Source organism: Cynocephalus volans, chromosome 8 (assembly GCF_027409185.1).
Source record: "Cynocephalus volans isolate mCynVol1 chromosome 8, mCynVol1.pri, whole genome shotgun sequence".
In the NCBI taxonomy this organism is placed as follows: domain Eukaryota; kingdom Metazoa; phylum Chordata; class Mammalia; order Dermoptera; family Cynocephalidae; genus Cynocephalus; species Cynocephalus volans.
This window is the reverse complement of record NC_084467.1, coordinates 102330808-102352020: the sequence shown is the minus strand read 5'-3', so window position 1 is coordinate 102352020 and position 21213 is coordinate 102330808. Positions and strand designations below refer to the sequence as shown.

The following is a 21213-nucleotide window of genomic DNA, read 5'->3' as shown; positions in this document are numbered from 1 at the left end:
GTTGGATGAACAGAAGGGGAAGGAGAAGAAAGGAAATAGCACTTATTATGAACATACCATAAACCGTGCCCAATATGGATGCTCTACATATGTTATTTTATTTAATTCTTACAACATATTCTCATATTACAGACAGAGAAATGAGCCAGAGAATTTAAGTAAAAATTGTTCAGAGTCACAAAGCTATAAAATAACACAGCATGAAGCAATATTTGAACCCACATCTATTTGGTTTCAAATGTCATGGTCCTTCCACTATACCAAGGAACAGCTGAAAAGGATTGCTTCGTGTTTGTAAGTGGTGCCAACTTAAGAAGGGACAAGTATCTTTAGAGTACTCTGGATTTTCCTTTATTTAATTCATTTTTTAATTGAAACATAACTGCTTACACATATTTACGAAGAACAGAGTTCTATCAGTATTCATGTAAGATATGTGACGATCAAATCAGAATTATTAGCATGTTCATCATTACAAATCGTAATTATTCTTTGTGTCCCTTACCCAATTTCTCCCTAAAACCCTCCCCCTCCACCTTTCCTACCTCTAGTTCTCTCCTTAAAGTTTAACATATTATTGTGGCCTTCCTTCCTTCCTTCCTTCCTTCCTTCCTTCCTTCCTTCCTCCCTTCCTCCCTTCCCTCCCTCCCTCCCTCCCACTCATGAGTGAGAACATGCAGTATTTCTCTTTCTGTGCCTGGCTTATTTCACTTAACATAATTTTCTTCAAGCTCATTCATTTTGCTGCGAATGGCAGAATTTCATTCTTTTTTTATGGCTGAGTAGTATTCCATTATATATATATATCACATTTTCCTTATCCAGTTGTCTGTTGATGAACATTTAGGTTGGTTCCATATCTTGGCTATTGTAAAAAGAGCTGCAATGAACATGGGAGTGTGTACTCTGATTTTCACCCACGCTTGTGCAGTGTTAAATTGTACAACTGGACTAACTATGTGTCGAACCTAAATGACTATTGTGAGTAAATGCACCTACTTGGAATTTAATAAATGTAGGATGGATGGATGGATGGATAAATGGATGGAAGAGAGAAGGAAAGGCAAGGAATTATAAATACATTGCCTATATTAGAAATATATTTCTCCCTGATCTCTTTTTAAAATTAAGTTAAATTAAAAATTTTTTAAAGTATTGAATAGAATGGTGAAGAAATTGAATCAGTCAGATTCAAAGACCTGTTTATTACCCTTGTTTATTCCCACTGAAATATGGGTAAAATTTATTTGTTTTTAACCATGGGACACTCAACTCAAAATATGTATGCACATGGGCAGAAGCCTCCGTGCTCTATAAGGCCGACCCTACTTTCTAAACCTATTTAGCACTGGCAAATGTCCCAGTGGTTATATTTTGAAACCTCAAGAGAGGAAGGCAAAATAAATTTGCCGGAGTCAAGTAAATCCACAGATGGAGTGATGTGGGAACACTGGGCAGAGAATAGCAGCACATGCAGGATTTGGGTATTTTTTCCAACCGTTCACTGCCCAAAGATGGCACTTTCCAGACTCACACCTGCTCCTCTCTGAGAAATCAGATGAGGTCAGGCTTATTTTGGTTTGGCTTTGAGAACAAATCCTTGCATAGAGCCTGTACTCTGTCAGGAGATGCTTGCTCTTACGTTGCTGTTCTCTGTAAAGCCCAAGAGCCGTTGACCTCTTTGATGAGTGTTTTTTGTACACTTTTCAGTAACGCGACTAAAGCGTGCAGTGAGCTGGCCAAAGAGAAGGAAGTGCTATTGTGAGAGAATGGATTGAGTCAATTACAGTTAAATTATCCTCTGCCTATAGAATTAATAAGGAAATAGAGATTTTACAAAGTGGAAAATACACTGTTGATTCAGAAGTTTTTAGACCATCTCAACCTTCTTCTCTTACTACTCCCACCCCAAAAACCCTCAGTGACACTCAAGCCCACATAGAATACCTAGTCATTGTGTTCCTGAGGTAGACCTCCTCCCAGAGTTATACGTTTCTAAGTGATGATTGTGAAAGTCACCATTATGGAAACTGATAAGGGCTATTGTAATATAAAGCAGTAAAATAAAAAGTGAGGAATAGAATCTATTTCAGAATCACAAGATTCTTCTTTAAAATCAGCAGCCCTGCTCTCTTGCAGGTGAAGCTTTACTGGTTGGTGTGGAGTATTTTTATACAATTATCCGCTTAACCTTAACAAGCATCTAAAACAACTTGTTCCATCTAGAAAGCCAGTCCCCTGAAGTACTAAACCTGTTCAAAGAAGCATCTGAGGCTTCCCTATTTTGTGAACTAGATAGGGTAGGCCTGAGTGATCCAGATAAGCTGTTCTGTCTGGACAGCCACACAGAAAACTGTCTAGCTCACCATCTTGCAATGAGATGGGCTGCACAGGCCAGAGCCGCTTCTGAGTGCCCACAGTGCCTGGTTCCAGGAACACCTGCCTGCTGCCCAGGTGCCGCAAGCCAGGCAGGCTTCTCCTCACCATCTGCTGTGTGCTGGGTGGGCCATGCCAGCCAACAGGTACTTCCTTACACGCTCACCTGCCTCTACATTACACCAACACATGCAGCCACCCTGGCTAGGATACCAAACTGTGAGTTAGCCTGACCACCCACACCTGATTTATTTATGAAGGAAATGAGAGTGTCCCCGGACTAGACAGAGAAGGTGCATACAACACATAAAGGGTAACTGGCAAGAACGTCTAGCAGTGTAAGGAGCTCAGGCTAGGGAGTTAGACCCAGCTGGGTCTGAGTCCTTGCACTAGCTGTATGACTGAAGGCAGGACACTTAACTCCTCAAGGCTGGGCACTTCCTTCGTAAAACATAAGCCACAATAACCTTTCTCACAGGGCTCTTATGAAGATAGAAGAGGTGACGTGTACAGTGATCAGCACACATTTAATGCTTGGGAAAGTTGGGAAAGGGCTGCTTTTGAAATGTTCATGTATTTGAAAGCACATTGACAACTACTCCCACTCTCCACCCACGTTAGTTGTCCCTGGTACTTGTTCTCATTAGTAGATGCTATGAAAATAAACACTAGTCAGACATTTCATAAAGTTCAGCCAAGCAGTGACAGGTTCCTCTCCTGCTTTTTAATGTGCTCTGTGGAAGAGGCAAGTCAAAGATCTCTTTGTCTGGTCATTAGTTTACACCTAGGAAATCTCCCCATGAGCTGAAGCACTCCCAGCCCCCTTTTTCTAAATGAAGAGTACCAGCTCATGGAAGGTTAGTTTAAAACGGGATGATCCCTCTCTGGCTCCAGAAAGGCATCGACTACTGTGTGGGGCTCTTTCCCAGGGACAGCTGGAGGGAGGGGCTACCAGAGGGTTTGGGCTGCCACCCTGTATTTTCACAGGCTTTCAGACAAAGAATTCTGTTGAGAAAAATTGGAAAAGAGCATGGCCTAGCTTTGTGTTAGTCACATCCATTTTTCTAAAATCCCATTGCAACAAACATTTTTAGTATAAAACAAACAAAAAAAAAAACAAACAGAAAACCTGGCCTCCAGGGACAGACTCCCTCATTCTGTCAGTTTGGATATGACAAGATGCTGCACAGTAAAAGATTGTGATTATATTTTAGAGATTGCTGTACAGCAGTGGTTCTCAGTATGTGAGATCAAGGCCAGTGGCCTCAGCAGCATGTGGGATCTGATCAGAAATGCAAATTCCTGGGTCCCTTCCCAGACCTGCTGAATCAGAACCTCTGGAGTGGGCCCAGCAATCTGTGTTTCCACCAGCCTTCCTTCCAGGGCATGCTGATGTGTGCTCAGGTTCTAGAATTGCTGGCTTGGCATGATGGGGTTTGCCCTGTAGTGAATTGATGGGGGACAAACATTCACTAAGTACTCATATACATGTTACTCCTGCAAAGTTAGATCTCATCTCTTTAGATTAGAAAATTAAAGATCAGATGAGTTGTGACCTGCTCAGAGACTCCCAGCTGATAAATAGCAGAGTCAGGATTCAGGCCCAGGTCCCTCTGAGGCCCAGGTGCAGGGGTAGAGTGTGATGGATGACAACTTGGGCCCTGGAGCCAGAGTCTTGGGGTTGGAATCCCAGCTGGGTAGTTTAAGTGCTGAGTAGTACTGGGTAAGCTAGTTAACCTCTCTGTGCCTTCATTTTCTCATCTGCAAGCCTCTACTTCATGGGAGTTTTGTGAAAATTCAGTAAGATAATTCATGTAAAGTAGCTGGAGCTGGAGCTGACATATAGTAAGCACCCAATAAATGCTATTTTTATTGCTGTTGCTGTTATACAGCCGCTCAGCCTGGTAGAGCGGAAAGAACACAGAGCATCGGCCCTTGGGTCTCTTCCTTGGCATTGACCAAGGTGATAGTCCCAAAAGTGCCAATAAAAACAATCAACAACTCCCTCTCCCCCACGGCTCTTTCAGAGGCCACCCATCCCCATCCCATGAGGCCCCAATATTCACTTGAATCCCATGAAATGTCTGCTGCATTCCCTCAGCCAGCCTCCTTCAGGGACGCGTCACATGCCAACCGCCCAGCTATACATAGCCCAGGCCTAATTTGAGGACTGCAGAAAGTGACAGGAGATTACCCGAGATAAACGTCAGCTCTCCAGTTTCAGAGGAGGACACACAGTTGTTGAATTGCTTGACATGTCACCAGATGGTATCAGGGACAGTGGGTAAAAACAGCCATTTGGCTCTTGGCTTACGTGGAAAGAGCAGGGTTGCAGCCAGGGTATTTTTAATGACTGACCTGAGGGGCATTCACTTTGAGCAGAGATCTGTGATGTTTCCCACAGGCTGCTAAGTTCTAATTTTTTTTTTTTTAATTCAGATTATTGAACCTGCAGAAAGTAAGCCCCACCCACCTCCCTTCAATAAGTCACTATCTCCTTTTTCTTTACTGTCCCCCACCTTACCTCTGACCATGAAGTAAATTAGTCTTTCTCCTCCACAGAGACAGTTCTTGAGACGTGGTACAAGTGTAACTTTCTGCCTCTTCCCCTGGATTAGGGCTAAATCTTCCAAAGGGACTGTCCTTAGAAAGACATGTACAGCTGTACCGGATGAGCTGTCCTCTGAGGCCAGGGACAGTCACACAGAACAGGTAGCGTGCCCCCTCACTGTTGTGTGTTTACCCCTCCTTTCATGCGCAAACTTCTTGAGCAAGTGATCTCCATCTGCCTGACATGTCCTTGCCACCCACTCAACGGTTTAACTCCCAGTGCTTTGGCTTCTGTCCTAGTGCTCCTCTAAAAGGTCACCCGTGACTTACCAGTCCTGAAGTGAGAGGCCTCATGGGGATCCCACCTCTCCTCAGCTCCCTGCAACATTTGATATGATCACCTGCTCCATGACTTTGGAGCCGTGACTCTAGGATCCTTCCCCCTCCTATTTCCCCAGCAGTTCCTCTCTGCCTGCAGAGCAGGCTCTTCTTGCTCTTGCCTCCAAGACAGCCAGCCCTTGACCCTGTGGCTTCTTGCACACTTGCCTCCGGAGATGTCACCCACCTGCATGCCTCTACCTCTCGCTTCCACACCTCCATTCAGCTCCTCTCCCCCGAGTACGAGGTCGCAACTCCAGCTCTTGGCTGGACTTCTGGCCATGAACTCAATGCATCTGTGTGCACGCTGAGAAGCTTGTTCAGTTCTGGCATGCCCTCCTGACATCACTGCGTGTCTTTCACTCCATTCCCTGGCTGGAGACCCTGGAATCATATCTCGTCCTCCTCTCCTGTGGTCTCCCTCCCTTCTTTCTCCAAAGCTGAGGAGTTACCAGGTCTGACTGGTACTCAACTTGTAATGTCACCTGCAGAAACTACTTCTCCTCCCACTGCCACTACCTTAGTCTGAGGCCAGAGCCTTCTCCTACTCAGACAATGGCATCAGCCTCCCAACTGGCCACCTTTCCTAGCCACTCTTCTTTCTGTCTGTGTGGTCTGTGCTCTCAGATCCACCCTGCCCTCAAATTTGTCATATTGTTCTACTCAAACAGCTCCCAGATCAGAACTTCCAGTCCTAATATTCAAAGTATTTCACACTGTTTTTCTAAAGAAGTCCCTTAAACACAGGACTCCTTTCAGCTCCTAAAACAAGCCCACTGCTCAAGTCTGTGAGTCTGTTCTCCTATGCGCCCCACACCTGCCCACCTCCAGACCTTTGTTTATGCCAGTGCTTCCTCCAGGGGGCCGTTGCTGCTCCCTTCTGCCCAACCCCACACTCCTTTTAAGATCTAGCAGGCCTTCTCTCTTCCAAGCAGCCTCCCCTTTTATTCATTCATTTATTGAAGAAAACAATATTTTTTGAGTCTGCTCAGGTATTATAGTAGATGCTAGAGAGAGCATAGAGAGAAAAACAGGCTATACATGGACAGCTGATAGACAAATAATCACAGAAGGTGATGTGTGCTTGCAAACTGAGAAAGGGAAAAGCACAGGTGCTATGATCAAGAGTAAAAGGGCACACAATTGAGACTGGGCGTCAGGGAGAGCTTTCTGAGGAATTGGCATGTGAGTGTAGACTTCAAGGATGGCAGGAGCTGGCAGATGGTGGGGGGGGTGGGTCTTCCAGGTAGAGAGAAGGGCGCACGTGGAAGCAGAGCATGCTGTGGTGCCTTGATGTGAATGAGAACAAGGCATCCTCTGCAGGGGGAGCGCAGCTGAAGGAGGTGCTCCTGTGCAGGAAAGGGCTTCATGTTTTGAGGAATTAAAGAAGCTTGTACTAACTAAAGAATATTGTATTGTGGAGTGACCCCAAATGTGGCTGGAAAGGCAGGTGTGGCCAACTGTGCATAGCTTGCCAGCCATGTCAGGGATTTTAGATTCATCCTGAGCACATGAAAATGAAATCTATACGATGTATCACAGCCCACCGGGCTCTGTAATTTCACCTCCCCACTCATGAGCTCGCTCTCTCTTTAAGCCTCCACAGCCCTTGTTTTCTGTCCTAGTCCTTTAACACCAAGAGCTAATTTTTCATTAGCTTTCTCCCTCATTAAATCAAAAGGTCCTTGAAGCTGACACGTCTTCCATGTGTTTGTTTTGCTCAGTACCGTAACATAGTACGTCCTCAATTAATGATTGTTGTGCTCTTTCCATGGTGATACTTTAGGCTTTGGTATTTTTGAATTGGCACAAGAACCAGAACCCTATTCAACTGTCATAATATTAAGAAGACAACCTAACATTTATTAAACACTTACTGCATGCCAAAAGCTGTGCCAAGCACTTTACATGCATTATCTCAGTTAATCTTCAAAATAGCCCTTGAAATAGATATTTTACTGTCCACATTTTTCCATGGAGTCACAGCACAGGCTTGTGACCAAGTCAGGAATCCATGTCTCTCATCTCAAGCCCTGTGCTTTTAACTACTGTGATATACTATCCCTGAGTAATTTATTCATTTGAAAATGAGATCTGCCTGGACCTCAACATTACAGAGGTAACAGTGGCACTATAGCTGCCTGTAGAATACAATATTAAAAAAGAGAATAAGGAAATGCTATAAATATCCACTTCTTTACTACTGAGTTAAGTATATTATTTACATAGAACTTTAAAAAAAAATTATTTCTGTACTCAAAAGAATCAGCCATGGTCAAAGCAGATCTAAAGTTTCTGGAAGGAGTGAGCACTGTGCGGTGTCCAGGGGCTGTGCACAGCCAATAAGAGACAACCCCATTCTCTAGGATGTTCTGACAGCAGGGAAGACTGACAAGTAACCAAGCAAAGAAACAAAATCAGCAGAGGAACAGTTATAAGTCAACAGGAGAAAATCACAATCACATCTGAAAACAGTGTTCCAGTTTTCTGGGAATTTACGAGGCATATTGACTCTATCTTTTCTTCTCATATATGTAACCCTTTGTCACTGTGTTTAGTGGCAATTGCCTCTTGCCTCTTAGGCTCACAGCCCCTTGAACTTGTGCAGTACTCACGCCAACCCATCCATTCATCCATACATGCTGAGTGTCTTCAAGGAAATGTGCAAGATACAAAAGAAACACAAAATGGGGTCCTCTCCTTAGGCAGAAAAGAGTCATGATACGGAAGAGACTTACACACCATTAACAATTGCAGAGCTACTGCCAGAGTGCTGTGTCTCTGTGATGGGCTGCTGGAATTCCAGGAAGGAGCATGGGGTGAAAGATGAGCCTGGAGCTGGGCCAGGGCTGGCAGCAACCTAAGAGAGTGCAGTGAGACTGGGTTGCAGGAAAGAGAGGAGGGAATGTGTGCGCTGGAGATTTAGGGCCAGAGCAAAGGCCAAGGCAGGTCTGAGCCAAGTGTGGGATGTGAACAGTGTCCTGTCTGCCCCACAGCCTAGCAGGGTCTCCAGGTCCTCAGGGCCTGGCCAAGTCACAAGTCAGCCCAGAAGACCCTAGGCTGTCCCCACAGCTGTTTCCCCACCCATCTCACTGCTCACTCAGGTTGCTCCAGCCCTGGCTACATGAGGCTCAGGCCCACGAAGGGTGCATGCCAGGGCTGATGGCAGTGATGACAGAGCTCAAGCGGGCAGGCTCAGGGCCTAATCAGGGTGGGAGGCGAGAGTGACAGGGGTGCTACAAGGACTGCATGAGAGTGCTGAGGAGGGGGAGGTCCTGGCCCATCCAGGATTAGCCTGCTGTGTCTATCCACAGGACAGTGACTGGCTGTGCTTCATTAACCAGGAAATCAGGAACAGAACTGAGTTCATTTGCAATAGCACCTCCCACTCGTATATCTTCAAAAGTCACATATAAACATCAATATGGTAACCAGAAGGCCATGCTCTACCGGCTTAGGAGAGGCGCACGTTTGCATCTTCCTATAAACAAACAAAATGTGGGGGCATATGCCTAGAAGGCAGATTTAAATTCTCTGTTTAACTCTCAGAGTTAATTTCTTATTTTCTCTCTTGTTTATTATTCTTACTATTATTAATACTTTTCTCCTATGCCAAAGTTCAAGGGGCCAAAGAGTCGAGCGTGGGCCCATGGGTCACAGTGAGAAGAACATTATGCCCTATTACTTTGGGTAAACTGACAACCATTTATAGCAGTGTTTTCCACGGTGTGGTTTGAGATCTGCTGTGTCAGGATCATGGGGTGTGGTAGTGCGGTTTATAAAAATGTGGATTCCTGAGCCCCACCCAGCTCTAGTCTGTACTCTCTGGAGCTGAGGCTCAGGAAGCCCCATTCTAACCAGTGCCTCAGGTGACTTTCATGAACACTGAGGTTTAAGAACCACTGTCAGAGGCTCATGCTCTATGAGTAGGGAAACTTACTATATCATGAAGCCATTAGGTCTCATCATTACTGACTTTGAATGGTAGGCAAGGGAACAGTTAAGGTTTTGATAGTGCTAAATGGGACAGAGTGGCTTGCACTGAAAGCCAGAAAACTTATTCAAAAATAACCTTGTCTAATAGATTGAATGCAATAAACTAAAGCCCAGTTACTTTGCAGAAAGACTGGCCTGTTTAGGCATTGCAGGAAAGCTCAAGATGAGTCATAACATAAACACTGATGATAATGCCTTTCATCCTAAGCCTTTCCTAGTCCCAGCCAAAATCCAAGAAGGGAAAGAAAACTGCGCCAGTGGTGGGCAGGGTGGTATCAGTTGTTACTTGCCCCTTTCCCTGCCTCCACCCCATCACCAGGGTCACTCCTCAGAGCAGCTCTCTGTGCTTCTGCCCACTATCCTTAGCCTTGGAGGAAGGGAGTGGTTAGAAGCTGGAGAGAAAGAAAGAGTATGGGGAGCAGATGAGAAGGTCAGGGAGAGAAGAGAGGACAGGCAAAGAAGGACCCCAGGAAGTTGTAACAGAAGAGGAAATCTAAGCAAGAAGCCACAGATACTGGGAAAATTTAAGGAAGACATAGGAATAAAGAGGGAAATAAAGGAAGCAAGTATAGAACAAAAAGTAGAGGGATTTATAGTGTAAGTTGTAGAGCCAAGTAGACCCAAGATCAATCCATCAGGAAGACAAGAAATACTAAAGGTATCTGAACCAAAGAATAGAACTGCAGAATATGTGATGCAAAAAATGATAGAACTGAAAAGAAAAATAGACAAATCCCTAAGACTGAGAAACAAAGAAAAAACAAGGTAGGAGAACAAGGCACTCTTTTTTTTTTAATCGGTTATGAATATTCATCAGATACAAAGCTGATTGTCACCCCTCGTGTCCATGATGTGAGGGCCAGATTCATACTGGAAGTACACCCATTACCATAAATTGCACTTGTACCCCATATACCCCACCCAATTATCCCCAACCTCCCTCTCCTTCCCCCTTATCCCCCCACTCCACTTGTAGACCAAGGAATGGAGAACAAGGCACTCTTACCACTCTTATTCAAAATAGTGCTGGAAGTTCTTGCCAGCACAATAAGGAAACAAAAAGGCATACAGACTGGAAAGGAAGAAATAAACTATTTGCAGATAACACAATTGTCTAAATAGAAAATCCCAAGGAATCTACAAAAAAAACACCAAACCAAAACTTATTATAATTAATAAGTGAGTTCAGCAGGGTTGTAAGATACAAGATAAACCTTAAAAATCAATTGATATCCATATATTAGCAATAAACACATAGACACTAAAATTAAAAATACAATACCATTTACAATGGCTAAAATAAATACTTAGATATAAATCTAACACAACTTGTACAAGACTTATATGTTGAATGCAATGCTGATGAAGGAAATCAAAGATCAAATACATGAAGAGACATACTATGTTCATAAATTAGAAGATTCAACATAGTAAATACGTTATTCTCTTCAAGTAGATATACAAAGTTAGTGCAATTTCTATCGAAATCTTAGTAAGACTTTTTTGGTAGGTATAAACAAGACTGTTCTGAAATTTATATGGAAATGCCAAGGAACTAATAAAGCTAAAGAAATTTTGAAAAAAGAAGAATTAAGTGAGAAGAGGCAGTTTATCTGCTTTCAAGACCTATTACATAGTTACTGTAATCAAGACTATGTGGTATTGGGAGAGGGACAGACACATAGATCAATGGAACAGAATAGAGAAATCAGAAATAGACCCATACAAACATGCCAACTGATTTTTGACCAAGGTGCAAAGCAATCTGATGGATGGAAGATGGCCTTTTCAACAAATGGTGCTGGAACAGTCTTATGACAAAACAAAATTCATTGTCAAAATTCATTGACAAAAACAAGAACAACAAAACTCAACCTGTCTCACACCTTACACAAAATTTGACTCAAAATGGATCATGGACTTAAGTGTAAAATGTAAACTGTAAAACTTTTGGAAAAAAATAGAAAATTTTAGGATCTAGGGCAAGACAAAAGTTTTTAGATTTAACATCAAAAGCACAATTCATAAATGGAAAAATTAATAAATTAGACTTCATTAAATTTAAAAATGCTTATTCTGTGAAAGACCCCAGAAAGAAGATGAAAAGAGAAGCCACAGAATGGGAGAAAATATTTGAAGATATTTGAAAACATCTGAAAAAGAACTAGTATTAAAGAACCCTCAAAACTCAACAATCAAAAATAATCCAATTTAAAAAGGGGCAAAAGACATGAACAGGCATTTCATGCATAAGGCAAATTAGCACATGAAAAAATGTTCAACATCATTAGCCACATAGGAAAATGCAAATTAAAATGACAATGAGATACCATGACAAATCTATCAGAATGACTAAAATAAAATAGTAACACCACCAAGTGCTGACAAGGATATGAAGAAACTGGATCACTCCCACATTGCTGGTGGGCATATAAACTAGCACAGCCACTCCGGAAAACAGTTTCTTTAAAAACTAGACATACAACTTTTGTACAACCCAGCAATTGCACTTTTGAGCATTTATCTCATAGAAATTAAGACTAATATTTAACCTAAAAACCTGTACACAAACGTTTATAGCAGCTCTATTCATAATAGCCAATAATGAAACAACCCAGATGTCCTTCAGCGGATGAAAGACTAAACAAACTGTGGTACACCCATACCGTGGAATACTACTCAGCAGTAAGAAGGAACAAACTGTTGATATATGCAACAACCTCCCCACCCCCCAGATACTCTACTAGTTCTTCCTCTCAATGAACTGCAGAAAACCTTAGGAGGCTATCCCAAGGCTATTAGTCAGGTCCACCCAGTGGACATTCCTGCTCCAGAAGCCCGAGGGTGGGGAGACTTGGGGACTATCCTTGGATATGGAGAGCAAAGGCTTCCTTTATTCTAAGGACCTCTTGTGTCCCCACCCCACCCCGGGTTCATTTGGCAGCTGGAGAAGGGCTCAGGGCCCCTTGTCAGGTATCCATGGGCAGCAAAGCACTCTTTCCTTCCTTTCTGATTCTCGTCTCTCCCAATTCAAATTTTATCTGCCCTGAGGGCAGAAAAGAGTATGTGACAGTGAATATATTCTTCCAAATCTTATATCTTAGGTCTGGTCCTCTGATTTTCTCTCCTTGGTTTTCAGCATTCTTCTGAGTCATCCTTCTGAAGGGATAAACACAGAATCCCTTCGCTGCTGCTTGCATTGGTCACAGAGTAACAGGAAATATGTATGGAGGAAGACCCTCCTGTCAATAATCAGATATTATCCTGTAATATTTTCTACCATCTTTCTGCCCTCAGCCCACTTACCCTCCTATTTGTCCCTTCAGCTTGTGGCCCAGGTCCTGGAACATAAAGATATAGGCTTCGTGATGGTGGATGCAAAAAAAGAAGCCAAGCTCGCCAAGAAACTGGGTAAGTATGACTTTTGAGATGTATCAAGAAGAAACAAATATATCTTGCAAAAAAAAGTTCAGTTGCATTTATTCTTGCACGATAATTGGACTATTTTAAAATAAATATAGAGTGAGCCTGCATTTCTTAGTCTTGGGCTGGAGAAGAGTTTCATAAAAGTAAACATAGGCATGAATTGAATAGTTTCACATCACTCATGTCGTATATCTTTATATCAGTACGGGAAAGAGGGTTTCTTCCTGGAGAAACTGATATTAAAAATTTAAGCCTTTATTTCTAGCTCCTACAGCAGGCTAAAAGGCCAGCTCCTCTATCTCACCACCATGGTGATCTCTCTGAGAGAGTTAAAATCTCTTCCTCAATCACCTATTATTTCCTTGCCTCTTGGCCAAAGCAGCCAATAAAAGATAGCACTAATAGTAGTGACTCCAGTGGTTTCTAAATATGAGGCTGACCACCAGCTAGGCATTATCACCAAGGATGAGAGGGAGGATTTAGGTGTGGTACGATTAAGTGACTACACAATGGAAGTTGTAATCTCTCGTGTCAATATGTCATGCTTAAGTGCAAGTGCACTTTAAGATCCTTACCTCTAAAATCCCAAGGAGAGAGAATATATAGGTAGCTCCTCTGGTCTTCAAACACCCATACACATGTACTGCCCATTTGGTTTTTTCTGCATGACCAATGAAGAATGGCTATTAAAAAATAGCAGGAGGTTATAAAACAGGACCTTTGAAGACAGGTTAATTGGATTCGGAGTAGTAAGCACAGGGAAAAAAATAAAGATTAGTGGTGGTTCAATAAATACCTTCAGGTACATAAAAGTTCATTATCCTAGAAACAACTGTTTTTTGTTTTATTTTTGAGAAGACCAGGGTTTTTTTGTTTGTTTTTTTTTAAGATTTAGATTGTAGGAGACTATTTAAGTTAGACACAAGGAGGAAGAACTTATGACTGTAAAATGATAATGAATAATTAAGAATGTCTGGGATATCTTTTTCTCTAGAGACATATTAAGGAATATTTTTTTCCTCTTGATTATGTTAACAAAATATGTTAAACTCTTTCCCTGGAGTCAAAAACAATTTAATGAGTTCTGCCTCCTCCCCCAGCAGCCTATTGATTCCCAATCTTCTCCCTTCCCATCGTTTTAATGAGAAGTTAAATACAGGAGAATTTCCAATAAATTTAGTTAGAGGGAAATGCTAGTGTGGCAGCAATCTAAACACGGGGGGAGGACGAGCTGGGCCAGCATTCATAAGAACGGGCCAGCGAAGGACATGACAGGGCTTGCTATGTCTAAACAGACTGTTCTCCAAGCTCAGCTTGGAGGAATTGGGGCAGGTTCTTTCTGGCTCTTTGATCTTTGGGGTTGACAGGACTGAGGATTTATTTTGTGAACCTGCTCTTTTATCTTCATCCCCTCTTCCATTTGCCTTAGTTTGGCCTCTACCACGTTGTGCCTGAACTAGTATTCTAACTGAATACTAGTGAATGCCTGAAATAGCATTCTAACTAGTTTTGCTCAGGACAAGATCCAACAGCAGGATATTGGCTGATGTTCCCTATGTCACCTTATGAGATCAACACTCGAAGTCTTCAAAAATAGCTGGCATGTTGCTCCTTTCAATTTAGGAAGGGCACTCCCCAGTACGCCAGGGGCTTTTTAGATGTGCCTATGGACACAGCAGGCAGCAGTCCAGCCTTCCTGCCCCTGGAGGTTCTGCAGAACAGTTCATTTGGAGAAAGCATTTTCCAGCTGATAGAGAGTTTGAAAACAATTAATATAAGGAATTAAGGTTGCCAGACATTTGGACAAAATCCCAGCCCCAGCTGTTTAGCATTTGGGGGGAATAATGCAGTTTTCCAGATAGTATTTGTTAAAGTATGCAATATTACACCAACAGTGCTGGAGGGTAGTACAGGAGAAGATGCGGAACCTGCACTTTCAGCGTCTATCAGCTAACTGGGTAAAGAAGATGTGTGGGACTCATCTAGAATAAGAAAGCAAGCTGTTCGTTCTGGCCACATATGTTTATGGGGTGCTGATATGTCTGGGCTCTGTGCAAGGCACTGGGATACTAAGAAGACAATGATCTCAGAGAACTTATTGTTTTAGTGAATACCGAAAATGACACAGGGTCAGTAGTATTTTTGGAAAAGTAAAGCAGTGGTGGGGTGAAGAATAGATTTTTCTTTTAAGTTAAAATCCAGGTGAAATTGTTAGTTCTGGGCTGTTTGAAATTAAATATCCACTTTGGGGGTTAATTTTAGTTCAATTTATCCTGACTCCATTTTCACCCAGGGACCCTGAGCCAGACCTTGGCCAACATGATAGCTCTTCCTATATCAGGATGACATTGTCCTCTCTGTTATTCCAGGATTTGATGAAGAAGGAAGCCTGTACGTTCTCAAGGGTGATCGCACAATTGAGTTTGATGGCGAGTTTGCAGCGGATGTCTTGGTGGAGTTTCTCTTGGATGTAAGAATTTATGCACAGTGCCCTGCATGGAGCTGTCTGGGCTCAAATATAGGGTGAGATAAAACCCTGAAGTAGGAACAAAGAAGCTGGAGAACCTGACCTTGCCTAAGACAGGTTTCTCAGGCTTCACAAAAACTTAGGAGTGCCTACATCACAGTGCTCTCTACTTCAACTGGGAAGCTGACCCATAAGTCACCACAGAAACTGATTATTAGTGACTAGAGGGTCACAAATCAGGACCATAGTAGTAATGTGCTACTTTTCTTACCAGTTATACACCAACATCCATTGAAATTTCCTTGACTTTGCTCCAGTGCTGCTGAAGAGGTACTGGGGAGTGTGGGGAGAGAGGGAAATACCCATTCACCTGAAGAGAGGAGGCACAGGACTAGCAATCAGCCAAGTCACCCCAAGTTACCCTCAGAGCAGCATAGAAGAGGCAGGGCTAAAGAACCCCCTAATATCACTCACTGTCAGCATGGAGGTATCACACTCTCAGATCCATATGTTGAAACAGGAATAAACACTATGAAAATATTTTATCCATAAAGAAATTTACACTTTCAGTAACAGCTGTGAAATTAAATGCTTTTGAACACACATTCTTGCACAGATAAAGAACCTCCTGTTGAACATCCACACTGATAATTCCTTATCTACCAGCTGGTACCCAGTGGTCTATTGTTTCTTCTCTATGGACTCAAAAATCAGAGAGAAGGTCAGAAGTGAGTTGAAGGCCACCTCCCACAATAACATGTGCCCGTAGACTCTGCTTGGCCATCTCATTGACCCACATCCCAAGCCCTGAAATTGCTGATCAGGGCAGCAGAAGAGCCTGCGCCGCTTGATCAGCTAGGAGGAGGCCTTAGAAACCAGACTCTAGTTGCCCTGAACAATAAACAACGTAACTGACCCGCAGAAGTAGAAGTGCAGAGTTAGGGCAGATTTTAGACTTGATCTGATCAGAGCTCTAGCTCAATTTTTCTCTGTAAGTAACAGGTAATGCTGCTTTCAGTATATTGTCTTTGTCCTCAAGCTGACTGTTCTCAGGTTAGGTATAAGATGGCCAGCAGCAGGAGCCTATGCATCACATTTCCTCATTCATATCCAATGACAGAAAAAATAAGTCTGGCTTCCCATTGCTCTCTTACAAGTAAAGAACTTTCCCAAAGCCTTCAGCAAAATCTAAAGTCTCATTGGGCCAGAGTTGGGTCATTTGCTCATTCCTGAATCAATAACTGGCAAGAGGAATAGAATTGACCCCAGACCAATCATCCCACCCATTGAGTTAAATCAGCTTCTCAAAAAGCACTGCTGCTGTGCTCATTGGAGGAGGGTGGGATGGACGCCAAGCACCAACCACAAAGTTCCTCCAAAGCACTCATTTCCCCACTGGGGGAGGAGGAGTCCTCTTATTTGAATGAGCATGTGTATGTATGTGTGTCATTTCAGCTAATTGAAGACCCAGTGGAGATCATCAACAGCAAACTGGAAGTCCAGGCCTTTGAACGCATTGAAGACCAGATCAAACTCATTGGCTTTTTCAAGAGTGAGGACTCAGAATGTAAGTTGCCTGTCAACTCTAGCCCGTCAATCTATAGGCTAGATTTCCAACAGGTATGTTAGATCATCCCAAAAGAGGTTGGGTTTTCAACATCTCTTGCTGGGTAGAATAGAGGTTAGAATCCACTCTGCGTCCTGTGCAGTGGGACAGCTGTGTAGAAATTATGCCAAACAGGCAGGGAAGCTGAAAGAACATTACACTTAGGCCATGTTATCTGTCCTTGAAGGGGGTTAGTGTTTTACAGAATAGAGAAAAGAGAGATTCTCCATTAAAATGGTACATACAGTAGCTGTCTCATGGCAGCTGCCGTGGTCACCAGCTGGAGAGTTTCTCAGTCAATTGGAAAGCATTAGAGGAAAATTTGGGCAGGGGTGGGCTTACCAACTGCTCCAGAATGTAGAAAATTGCTGGCCAAGCACACAGCTGACCGCCAAGACTGCCTGCCATCATACAGCCACACCCTTGGGCATGTTCCCTTTGAAAGCCTTGTGACCAGATTTTGGGTGGGCACAGGGACCTTTCATAGCATCACCACAGCTGGTACAGTGGTGAGAAGATGATGGGTGGAGCTCAGGAAGAGCAGGGAGAAGGGACCAGGAGGTGTAACTACTTGAGTGCGTTTCAAAAACTGCTTTGGCAGCACGGGCCCAGTGAAGTAAGCTTTTTTTCTTGTGTCTCTGCCTTGGAGAGAGGGCATGTGTTAGCGGGTGGGCACTACTGTGAAGGAGAATTTGATAGCATTAGTACAAGTAAGAGGTGCAAACTTGGGCTGCTGTGACTATGTCTGGAAATCCCAAAATATTTTGAAATTATTTGCAAAGCTGTTTTGTTACCCAGTCTGCCCACCAGCATCCTTAGTCACCTCATCCACAACAGCCCCCCTTTTTTTCTGTCTTCTATGCCCCATTGTGACCATCTTCTCATTTGCTTCATTGAAACCTCCATTTGTGATGTTTACAAGGGATGTATTATATAAGGGGAGCCAAGTCTCTCCCCAGCTCTTCTTGGGTGTCTTTATTTCACGTTGCACATTCCTGTATCAGGGCTGACTACCCTGGGGTGCTTCACTAGCCCCCTTCTGCTTTCTCCTTTATATTTTATTTTTTTATATTTCCCTTTTTCCTTTTCAGTCCCTCCCTCTCAATTTGTTTCCATCTTTATATTTCTCTTTCCTCCTCCATTAGGCTCGGAATGGCAGATATGGAGAGAGACAAGGCCGAGACTAGGATAAAGGTCACGCCCCCCAGGACCTCTCTTCCCCTGCCCTAAGCTAATCATCATAACAGCTCCATTCAGTTCACACATACCACATGCCGAGGCCTATGCTAGGAGTACACTATGGGTGCATTAATTTCATTCTCACAACCAGCCTGTGTGGTAGTGACCACTATTTTCTGCATTTTAATGCTGATGAAAGGATGGAAGAGAAAGGTTTGATTAACTCACTTAGTATCACACAGCTAGTAAAAAAATGAAGCTAAGATTCGAATCCCAGGAATCTGATTTTAGAGTTTGTGTACTTAACTACTTGGCTGTACTCTCAAGACTCTGCCAAGTTTTGTCAGGTAGTGGCACATAAAATGTAATGAAGCATATATGGCATAAAATGGGAGTAAATTGGAAAAGACCTGGGCTTAGTGAAAAAAAAATTTTTTTACTTTCTTTATAGTATATAATGAGAAGAAAATATAAAATAATAGGTACCACATCACGTATTGCACTGTAAAAATTTTCCCAATAAAATAGTTTTAGATTTTCAATGAGAATCTTGTGCTTATTTCCAAGAATATAGCTTTCTGATATTAAGTTTTATGCTTAAAATAGCAATATGCAATCCTGATCAAGATTTTAAATGATGATCTTTTCAAATTCTTAATACTCAGCATTGACAAGAGACTTTGCGCACGTGGACTCTGGCAAACAGGAGGACAATGCTCATTGCTTTTTTCTGATTGATGAACATTTTTTTCTTGCTGTTGGACATAATTCAGATAATTCAGTCACTAAACTGTCCTTCAAGGGTATGAGCATTCTTTCAATCTGACAGCTATTACTTTTCATTGATGAATGTAGTGCTCAGATTTCTTATGATAATTTGAGTGAATTTGAAAGGATTGCAAATCCGATTAAACTTTTTTATATTAAGTATTTCAAAGTAATAATGAAGCTTTTTTTTCCTTAGGAATACACAGATATTACACCAGTGGTCTTAATAATTGTTCTTAAAATTAAAATAATGAAATTACTAGTGAGCCATTTTTAACCTCCTTTTTAAGGTTGAATTTTTGCTTTTAAATTGATATACCTTGTCAGTTCATTACATATTTCACATGCTCCTTGCAATTTTCAATTAAGTTCATTCAAGTCCTCAGCAAGGTCCAGCATATTTTGAAGTCAATAATTATCCTTTAAAATTTTTTCAGTGTGTAACTCACAATTTATTTTTCAATCTATGTATTAGCTGATAAGCTCTCATAGAACCCTCCTTAGACAGTCAACTGCTTTAGTGTGAAACAGAGGGGAGAGGTCGTCTGAACCTATGTCGTCACTAAAAGCTAAAAACAGAAGAAGTTATACAGGTTTAGATGTTATTAGAGTCATAGGGTCATTGACTCTGAGGTTACAGAGTTTATTCAGAACAACCACCATCACCACCACCATTAACATCACCCTCACATCTGAGGCTTGAATACGATGTCCTTAGCAAGGAAATCCCTGGGGGGACCAAGGCACAGCATTCCTGCCCTCACATGGTCTCATGCCTACCTTCACCAGTTTGGACTCAAGTTTGGGACTAGAGTCAAGCATAAGCTTGATTAAGTTTAAGTAATACTCTCAAGGCATCAGAATAAAAAAAGAAAACTATTTTTTTTAAAGGCGGTGGGTGTGATAAGAAAACTAAGATTCACCAACAGGGGTTTAGAATACTTCTGTGATGTCATTTTTGACTGACATTACTTTACACAGTACGGTGCATTTTCTCCTTACATGGGGCTAATTTGTATAAACTGCACTCTCTCTAGAAGGCACAAGTATAACTAACAGTGAATTTAAGTGAAAGGACTTTTTGTTTGCGTTTGGAGTTTTACACGTCTTTTTTTCTCCCTTGTCCTATCTTCGTTTCCTGTTTTCTGCTTTCTGTCGGTGAGCTTCATAAAAGTGAGGTGAAGAGATCTTCTCTTGGATGATTAAATACCAGTCAAGTCAAACTGCTTGGGGGAAACTATGGGTTTAAATAGTGCTAAATAATTATTTATCTAAATAGTATCTACTAATTATCCAATCAGGATTAACTGGCTTTCCACTCTCCCTACATCATTTAAAAAGAGAAGATTCCGGCTGACTGGTTAGTTCGGTTTGGTTAGAGTGTGGTGCTATAACACAAAGGGCAAGGGTTCGGATCCCCGCACAGGCCATCTGCCAAAAAACAAAATAGAGAAGATCCTGCAGTGTGCCTTTTGAGGACATCTCTCCCTCTCATTTTTTTCCTCTTAGATTACAAGGCTTTTGAAGAAGCAGCTGAGCACTTCCAGCCTTACATCAAATTTTTTGCCACCTTTGACAAAGGGGTAAGTATCTGTGAAACTCTAATTTGAACACTTGTGTAAGCACAAAGGGTTAAAGTTTGAACTTCCCACTGCTTTTTCTTTTCTTTTAGCAACATTAACCATCCTCCTTTGCTTGTTGCTCCACAAATGTTAGGAACATGTCAGTAAACCACTACTGAAAGAGGGACAAGTGCAAAGGTGATGAACTCGGAGGATATAAGGACATTTCTGAAGACATCCGATGAAGAGTGACAGCCCACGCTTATCTTCTCATACACTAAGGAGGAGAAAACTGTGAGCCCAGAGTGTGTCAGGCCACTGAGCCACTGCTTCCTTTTCCCTTAGGAGCTGACCTCTCCCTTCCTGGGTGGCAGGCTTCCTCTCCCACTGGATCAGGATAGGGGGTAGGATGGGGAGGGGCATTGACCATCTGAAGCCCTGGGGCTTCAGAAAATTACCTACATCTTCAGGAGATGCTGTGGATGTACTTTTCTATAATCCAGCTGCTCTTTGTTGTCTGGCTGTGGCAAGTGATTTTATAAGCCAAGAACAGCAGAGACAGAGAGACCCGAATCAATGGGTCATTTACATGGGATGTACTTCAGTCCGGTACTCTACTGTGGCTCCTGTCACTGCTACATGGCTGCTATTTGCTGAATGCTTTCTGTGTGTTGGGCACAATTAAACACCTTTGAAAGATAAGAACTCCCACTTCCCAGAAGAGAAAACGGGCTTAGAAAGGGAAAGTGATATCCAAAGTCTCCAGCAAATTAATGGTAGCACTGAGATCCCAATTTAGGATAATCTGCGCCTAAAACCTGTGCCCTTTCCTCTACCACATCATTAAATAAAAGACCCAATACCTGGCCTTGAGATTCAGAGTGCACACACACACACACAGCACA

The 21213-nt window shown here is 42.4% G+C and overlaps 1 protein-coding gene across 1 annotated transcript in view; it reads left to right on the top strand.

Moving 5' to 3' along the window:
- The window catches only part of CASQ2 (calsequestrin 2), a 60840-nt gene that overhangs the window by 11357 nt on the left and 28270 nt on the right, over positions 1-21213 (top strand). Inside the window, exons 2-5 of the mRNA XM_063104097.1 lie at positions 12627-12711; positions 15096-15196; positions 16649-16760; positions 20256-20329. Coding sequence (XP_062960167.1) covers positions 12627-12711; positions 15096-15196; positions 16649-16760; positions 20256-20329 — 372 coding nt within the window. The remainder of the gene's footprint in view (positions 1-12626; positions 12712-15095; positions 15197-16648; positions 16761-20255; positions 20330-21213) is intronic.